The sequence below is a fragment of the Trachypithecus francoisi genome, unplaced genomic scaffold, assembly GCF_009764315.1.
Source record: "Trachypithecus francoisi isolate TF-2019V2 unplaced genomic scaffold, Tfra_2.0 Lachesis_group0, whole genome shotgun sequence".
In the NCBI taxonomy this organism is placed as follows: domain Eukaryota; kingdom Metazoa; phylum Chordata; class Mammalia; order Primates; family Cercopithecidae; genus Trachypithecus; species Trachypithecus francoisi.
The window spans coordinates 65,939,890-65,948,765 of NW_022681453.1; the positions used below are offsets into that span (position 1 = coordinate 65,939,890).

Consider the following 8,876-nt stretch of genomic DNA (forward strand, 5'->3'; position numbering starts at 1 on the left):
TTTAAACTGAAAACGTTTGGATTCATGAAAAACAAACAAACAAACAAATACGCCATTTTTTTTTCCAGTTTGACTGTAGACCAGAAAAGTCCAGCCCAGCCCAACTTCAGTCCTTGGCCCGATGCTTGAGAATCACTGAGCTAGGAGACCTAGAGTTCGCTCCAGCTCGACGTTTCTCCATCCTACAGGCTTGGTGGAGACCACAGGACAATCAGCATGGATGGCCCTAGAGAAGGGTCAGCTGCAGGGAGGAGCTGAGCTGGACAGCAGGAAAGCAGGCAGTCAGTGCAGGGATGGGAGCAGGACAGCATGGCCCGCCAGGGATTGCCCTGTGCCCTAGGGCTACCTCCCGCCCCTGTGCCCAGAAGTGCTTGGGAGGGAAGGTACTGCCACCCATAGCCTCTGAGGGCACAGACACCCAGCCTGGAAGCTCTTGGAACTAACCTGTCCCATGTGTTTGACTGTGACACCTTCCACCCCAGTATTATTCTGGAAGGCTGAGGGTTCCCAAAGGAACATTTTTGAAAAATCTTCATTAACTTTCCTGATTATAAACTAATACATATTCATGTGAAAAACTTGGAAACCACAGAAAAGCATAAGCAAAGAAGCACAAGTCATCACAACTCCTCCTTCCAGAACAATGACTGTTAACATTTTGATGCACTAATTCTTCATGCACGTAACTTCAGCCACCCTGGGATTTGGTTTTATATCCTGCTTTTCCCTTAGTTATCACACTTGAGCATTTTTCCACATCCTTAGATATTCTTCATAAACATCATAAAATGTTTTCATAATAAACATAACATTCTAGTAAATATAAATATTCTTTACAAACATGGCAATGGACTGAAATATTTCTTCTTCTTTGTTTTCTTTCTTTTTGAGATGGCATCTTGCTCCATCCCCCAGGCTGGAGTGCAGTGGCACAATCTCGGCTCACTGCAATATCTGCCTCCTGGGTTCAAGCAATTCTCCTGCCTCAGCCTCCTGAGTAGGTGGGACTACAGGTGCCTGCCACCACGCTCGGCTAATTTTTGTATTTTTAGTAGAGATGGGGTTTCACCATGTTGGCCAGGTTGGTCTCAAACTCCTGACCTCAGGTGATCCGCGTCAGCCTCCCAAAGAGATGGGGTTACAGGTGTGAGCAACTGTGCCCAGCCAGGACTGAATATTTCTGTCATTCCCCCGAAAATTCATATGTTGAAATCCTAACCCCCAAAGTGATGGTATTAGGAAGTGGGGCCCTTGGCAGGTAATTAGGTCATGAGAGTGGATCGCTCATGAATAGGATTAGTGCCCTTGAAAAAGGAACCCAGGAGAACTGTCTAGTCCTCTTTCTATCATATGAGGATACAATGAGAAGTCAACAGTCTTCTGGAGGAGGGTCCTTGCCAGAATTCAACCATGCTGGCACCCTGATTTCAGACTTCCAGTCTGCAGAACTGTAAAAAATACATTTCGATAATTCTGCATCACCAGTCTATGGGATATTTGTTATAGCAGGCCAAACTGACAAAAATAAACATCACTTTTCATGATATGGACAAGGCCAGATATTATTTAACCAAGCCACTATTATTGAGCATTTAACCCATTTCCGCATTTTTGCTATTGTAAAAAAATGTGGTGGGTGTATATCCCTGTACATGAATCCCTGCAGATGCCTTTATACCCTTCAGGTCACAGCCCAGGTGCACATATCAGCCCTCAATAAATATTGAGTGAACAAAGAAACCCAACCAGCTTCCAGGAACCTGGAGAGCCCTTATCAGATAGATGCAGCATTTAAATTTACAAAGGCCCAACCCACCGTCCAGCAATCACTCACCACTGCTCCTGTTGGCATGCTCCCTCCACCTCCTACCTGCTAAGCCAACTCTAGGGCTTAGGGAAAGGAGAAGATAGAAATTGCTTGCTCAGGACTCCCAGGTTCTAGTGCTTTCAGCAAACCTACCTGCTCTTCCGCATCTCCCAGTGAAGGGGACCCGCAGCCCCCCAATGCCTAGCTAACTACCACACTCCTTTCGGACTCTGTTCAGCTCCACCACCTCAGGAAAGCCATGGCTGACCTCCCTTTAAATCAATGTACGGCTCCTGTTCAGTGAAGGTACCAGTACCTAAGGTCACAGCACTTACTGTTCTGTCATTATTTGCTCACAGGACTGACTCCTTTGCCCAATCCAGGGCAACACCAGACGGCAGGCACAATGTGTGTTTTGCTCTCTACCCAAAATCCAACCCAGTGGAGGGCAAAATATCGATCCAAACAATGTGATTGATAAATAAACGTCTGCCGAATGAAATTTCAGATTCTCAAGCCTGCTGTTTTCACAAGAAGGAGGGGAAAGAGAGGAAAGCAGGACCTTCTCCTCAGTCCAAGTGCAAAGACCCGTGGGGGCCTTGAAGAAGATAGCTCCCTCCTCCTGGCCGAGACCCGCCCAGACCAACTGGCTCCAGGGGACTGATGGCAAAACAGCGTTCAACAAACCCAGACGCAATGAAGTGACACTGCCCCACTCCAGCTTGGTTCTCCCCGAGAGGGAGAACACAGACCTAAGAGAACAGGGGGCTTCCTTCCCCAGCCCTTTCCAACCAGAGTACCAGGCCACTCCTCACTGGTGATCCAGGGTATTGGGAGATGGAAGTGTTTCAAGCAACTCAATCCACACTCTTTTTCTCCTCCCCTTTGCCCAGTGTCCTTGCCACACCCAAATGGAAAATAACGGAAAATCTGGGTTGGGGAGGGTGCCAGGAGCAGGAAGTTCCCTGGAACTTCAGGAGAAAAGGAGTCAGGATGGTCCTAAAATAAGGGAGGGCATAAGTTATGGAAAAGATGGGGAAGGAGGCCACCATATCCCATCACACACCCACAGCGACACGAAGGCCAAACCCCCGTCCTGGGCCAGCAGGCACACCCATTCCGACCTCTCTCAGGGATGCCTGGAGTCCCCCCAACAAGTGTAGCAAACTCCTCTTGGAGCCCACTCCTTTTCCACTTTTGTAAGATTTTGCAGTTTACACAGCTTCTTTCTCTGAGACCTCATCCGACCCTCAGAACCACCCTATGGGGGTACCTTTGCCTTTCTATATCATGGCTGAGGAGATTAGCTCAGATACATTAAATGAACCGGCGCGTCACACGGCTAGAAAGTGGCTGAGACTCGAGCCAGCCCCTCAGTTGGGTGTAGGAGCAGCTCCTTAGCATGGGCGGGCTGCGTCGACCCCACCCAGCCCACCGAGCCTGGCCTGTGGGCGGAGGCCCAGGTAGTGGCCCGCAGTTTCCCAGACGCCTGGGGTCGAAACCAAGAACAAGGTGGCCCCTAAACCAAGGTTTCCGGCAGTGCAGGTAGTAAGCACCCCCATACCACCCCGCACTCACACAGGTGCAGGGCTCGGAGTCTGGGGCTGAGCACACCCGCAGCCCGCCAGCGTCCCGCCTGAGCTGGTGGCTGTGCCCCGACCTGCATCCCCGCAAAGTTGTGGCCGTGGCGTAAGCACCCTGCCAGGGATCGCCCGGCGCCCCACAGCTGCCTCCTGCCCCTGCGCCCGGGAGCGCTTGGCGGGGAGGGCACCGGGATTCCCGCTGTCTCCCGCGTAGCACCCGGTGCTCGCCTGCCTGGCATGCACGCCCTCATCCCGGTGCCCCGGGGCAGCTTCCCGCACGTCCCGGAGAGGGCTGGAGCAGAGAGCGCAGAAGGGCACGCGGGGCACACGTGCCGGCCCAGCCCGGACCCCTGTCCCACAGTCTCACCCAGATTGCCAGCAGCAGCCATGCCGGCCCGGCCCGCGCCATCCCCGCAGCCGCTGCCCACCGCTGGCTCCTGTCTCCACTCCGGCGCCCGCGCCCGCCCGCCCGCCTGCTAGCTCCACCTCGGCCAACCACCACGGCCACTTCCCAGCCGCTCCCCGCCTCCGAGTTCCCGGTGCCACGTCTGCCAAAGCATGCGCAGCAGCCGGGGAGAGGCGGCCAGGAAGAAGTGCTCGCTGGGAGTTGTAGTCTGCAGCCTGGCTCAGCTGGGGGCTGCGGGTGCGAACTGGGCTCCGACGCCACGTGGCAGCGAGTGAAGTGTGAAAAGACAAGGTCAGGGAGTAACGAAAGGCAATTAAGGCACGGGGGGCTTACTCTGTGCCTGGAGCTTCAGAAACAGTATCTCACGCAGCTCACAGAAATTAGGTTTTATTTTCTCCACTTTGAGGATTAGGAGGCAGCCCAGGGAATTTAAGTACCTTGACCCAGATCACACAGCCGGTAAATGGCAGAGTCCAGTGCTGCCTGTGAAGGACAGGAAAAGCTCTCATCCCTGCCTCCCAGACTCCCCCCTGCTTATTCTATTTAACTTCAGTAAAACATTATTGAGCTGTTGGAAAACAATTTGGTGGCTCCTCAAAAACTTAAACATAGATTACCATATGACCAGCAATTCCACCCTTAGGTAAATACACAAAAGAGTTGAAAACAGGTATTCAGACAAATGCACGTACACCAGTGTTCACAGTAGCACTATTTACAATAACCAAAAGGTGGAAACAATAACGTCTGTCAAAGGATGGATGGATAAACAAAGTGTGATACATCCATCTAATGGAATGTTATTTAGCCATTAAAAGGAATAAAATGGCCCAGCAGGGCAGCTCATGACTGTAATCCCAACACTTTGGAAAGCTGAGGCAGGAGGATCATGTAATACCAGGAGTTTGAAACCAGACTGGGCAACATAGCGAGACCTCATCTCTGCCAAAAATAAAAATAAAATAAAATAGCCAGTGTGGTGGCAAGGAACTGTAGTTCCAACTACTTGGGAGGCTAAGGCAGGAGGATTACTTGAACCTGGGTTATGGAGACTGCAGTGAGCTGAGACCATGCCACTGCACCCCAGCCTAGGCCACAGAGTGAGACCTTGTATCAAAAAAAAAAAAAAAAAAAAAAGAGGCAGGGGGGATAAAATGCTAACACGTGCTGCAATAAATGAATCTCAGAAATGTATGCTAATAAAAGAAGTCAGACACAAAAAGTCACATATGATGTGATTACATCTTATGAATAGGTAAATCCACAGAGACAGAAAGCATAGTAGTGGTTGCCCAGGGCTAGGGGTGGGGAGGAAGGAATGGGGAATGACTGCTTAATGAGTATAGGGACTCCTTCGGGGGTGATAAAACATTTTGGAACTAGATAGATGATGGTTCCACAACATTGTGAATGTGCTAAATGCCAGTAAACTGTACACTTTAAAATAGTTAATTGATGTTATACGAATTTTACCTGGGTAAACATTTTCAAAAGAAAAAAACTCTTTATTTAACCCATTCCATGTGCTAAAGCAGGGGTCCCCAAACCCTGGGCCTCTGGACAGTCTGTGGCCTGTTAGAAACCAGGAGGCGAGTGGTGGGCCAGCAAGCACTGCCTGAGCTCTGCCTCCTGTCAGATCAGTGGTGGCATTAGATTGTCATAGGAGTGTGAATCCTGTTGTGAACTGCACATTCAAGAAATCTAGGCTGTGGGTGCCTTATGAGAATCTAATGCCTGATGATCTGAGGTAGAACAGTTTCACCCCAAAACCATCCCCTGTCCCCCCACCATCTGTGGAAAACTTGTCTTCCACAAAACCGGTCCCTGGTGCCAAAAAGGTTGGGCCCTGCTGTGCTAAAGCATTTAACTAAAGCATTCATGCATGCAGTCAGTTTATACATTCAAGAATGTTTATTGAACACTTACTACATCCTGAGGCTCAAGATATCCAGTAGTGAGATGAACAAGAGAACTGCACAGTCAGAGGTTGGTAAGTTATAGCTGAAAGGTCCTTGCCTTCTGTCAGGAGAGTCAAAGCTCAAAACTTAGAAGCTATCCATCACTCACTTCCTATTCCCAACAGGCTCATCCAACCCCTCGCCGCATCCTGTCAGTTTTACCTCCAAAATATATCTCTTCTGTCTCCTCCCGAGTCTAAGTCGCTGACATGTCAGTGACTATTACCTAGGGAAGGGTAACAGTCTCTGAAAGAGTGTGCCTGCTTCTCCCCCATACCATCCATTTGTTAATGTCGGTTGAATCATGCTTGTCCCTCCCCTGAAACTCTCCAGTGGTTTCCCGTTACCCTTAGAATAAAATCCAAACTCTTCCCACAACCTGCAAGCCCTGTATGGTCTAGGCCTTCGCCTGGTGACCTCATCTCCTGCCTCCCCCAACCCCTGTCCACTGGGTTCAGATACACAGACCATCATTTCCTCATTCCTCCCCTCTCCAGAGCTGCTCCTACCTCAGGGCTTGTGCTCCTCCTAAATTCTTTGCCTCAGCAATTTCCTAGGCCTTTGTCTGGCTGGCGCCTTGGAATCCTTTAGGGTTCTCCTATCCATCCCCTCTCAGAGAGGCCCTTCAAGAGCAGTCCATCTACAGGTGAGTTTACCCTCCCCACGGCCGAGCTCCTTTTTCTCTATCCCAACTTCTGCTTAGGTTCTGTTGCTTTTCTGCCCAGCACCTACTACAATCCACAAGACTTACTGAGTCCTTGTGTTCATTGTCTTTTGCTCCAGCCTGAATGTCAGTTTCCTGTCTCTCTGTTCATCACCTTGCTTCCAGGGCCTAGCACAGGACGGAGCCACAGATGGTTCTCAATGTTCTTTTTGGTGAATGAATGAATGATTGAGTGAGGTAATGTCTTGGGAAGTGTCAGAAATTCCTAAAGCAGTTTTGGGACAGGGCTTCCATGGCATGCTCTGCTCTGCAACCTCGAATTTATGATCTGCACATGGGGAAGTGAGCCTTGTACCCGTCTCTGTGGGTCTTTGTTGCTCATCTGTAAAATGAAATGGTTGGTGAGGATGCAGAGCTACTGGAACACTCACACATTGCTGTGGGAGTGTAAATTGGCTCACCTACTTTGGACAACCGTACATGTACAAAATCTGCGCCCAAATGTTCATGGCAGCTTTATTCATAGAAGGTGTTATGGACTTGTGTCCCCCCCCAAATTCGTATGTTGAAGTCTTAACTTCAATATGACTGTACTTAGAGACTTTAAAGAGGTAATTAAGGTTAAATGAGGTCATTGTAGTGGACCCTAATCCCATATGGCTGGTATCCTTACAAAAAGAAGACAGTAGGACACATATATAGAGAAAAGCCCATGTGAGGACACAGAGAGAAGACAGATGGGACATGCCAAGGAGAGAGGCCCTCAGAAGAAATCAACCCTGCCAAAACCTTGATCATGGATTTCTAGCTTTCAGAATAATAAAAAAAACCCAAACCTCTGTCATTGAAGCCACCCAATCTATGGTGGTCTGTTACGGCAGCCCTAACAAACTGGTACAGTAGCCCAAACCAGAAACAACCCAACTGTCAGAACAGGAGAGGAGATAAATTAATGATAGCATATTCTGCAAAAAAGAGAGACAGAGAGAGAGAGAACAAACTACTGATTATATACAACAACGTGGATGAATCTCAAAACCCCGATGTTGAGCAAAAGTAGCCAGACACAAAATAATATATACTGTGTGATTCCATTTATCTAAAGTTCAAGAACAGGCAAGTACAATCTGTGATGATAAAAGAAAACAAGTGGACAAGAAATAGAGACAGACTGCGGGGAAAGCATGAGCAAACCTTCCAGGTACTGGAAACGCTCTGCATCTTGCTTTTTTGTTTCTCTGTTTTGAGACAGAATCTCACTCTGCAGCCCAGGCTGGAGTGCAATGATGCAGTCTCAGCTCACTGCAACTTCCACCTCCCAGACTCAAGCCATCCTCCCACCTCAGCCTCCCAAGTAGCTGGGACCTCAGGCGCCCACCACCACACCGGGCTAATTTGGATTTTTTGTAGAGACAGGGTTTTGCTATGTTGCCCAGGCTGGTCTTGAACTCCTGGGCTCAAGTGATATCTGCCTGACTTGGCCTCCCAAAGTGCTGGGTTTACAGATATGAGCCACCATGCCCAACCTATATCTTGATTCGATGGTAGTTACATGACATTTAACATGTGTTAAAATTAATTTATTATTCCAGCTGAATTGATTCATTATCTAAACTCTATACCAAGATTTTATACTTTATATACACTATCTCTCAGTCTTTTTCTTAAGTCTAAACATTTAAGGGTGGTGTGAGTCAGCTAATCATCAGGATTCCTTTTAGCTCTTGTATCTTCCAAGTTCAAGACTGGCTAAAAGTTCCTGGGTACAGGGAGGGCTGAACTCTGCAGAAATGTAACTGCCCAAAGGGGCAAGAGTTGAAGGGAGGAAGGGAGGAAGGAAGCTATGCACCTGAGAGCCAGGGAAACAGAGGGCAAGGGACTGAGGGGGCTGGAATAACAATTTCCAAGAAAACAAGCCATTTCATTCTGCAATTGAAACAAGCTAAAATGCGATTTGTGGCCCTTCTGGGAATGCTTACCAATTCTCACTTCACTCTCCTTGAAATATTAGGAGAATAGCACAGGGCAAGCACTGTCCCTCCTCCATTAGAGCCCTCAATGGGCACTATCCATTTTCCAGCAGCAGCCCCACGGGGCCAGGCCAGAGACACTTCTTGTCCTGCAGTTTATTGCGAATTGTGACACCACCTTACATTTGTGTAGCCAGTTCCCCTCCATCATCTCGGCTGGGATGAGGACTAGCACAATGACCATTTTCTGACATTCAGGCAAGATAAGAATCGGCCCAGAAAAAAAGGAGGAATGTTGAACCAAAGAAGCCAGACACAGACAAGTGTATTCTGTAGGATTCGTTTATATGAGAAACAGGAGGCGAAGGTTGTCTTTTGTTAGAAGTCAAAATAGTGGTTACCCTTGGGGGAAGGATGTCAGTAGTCACTGGAAGGGGTCTCTTGGAGTGCTGGTAAGATTTCACGTCTGAATTGGGGCACACGGGCAT

The 8,876-nt window shown here is 48.7% G+C and overlaps 1 protein-coding gene across 1 annotated transcript in view; it reads right to left on the reverse strand.

Moving 5' to 3' along the window:
* PDIA5 (protein disulfide isomerase family A member 5) overlaps positions 1-3,950 on the reverse strand; it is a 94,164-nt gene extending 90,214 nt beyond the window's left edge. Inside the window, exon 1 of the mRNA XM_033211010.1 lies at positions 3,758-3,950. Coding sequence (XP_033066901.1) covers positions 3,758-3,799 — 42 coding nt within the window. The 5' untranslated portion in view covers positions 3,800-3,950. The remainder of the gene's footprint in view (positions 1-3,757) is intronic.
* Positions 3,951-8,876: the final 4,926 nt, after the last annotated feature.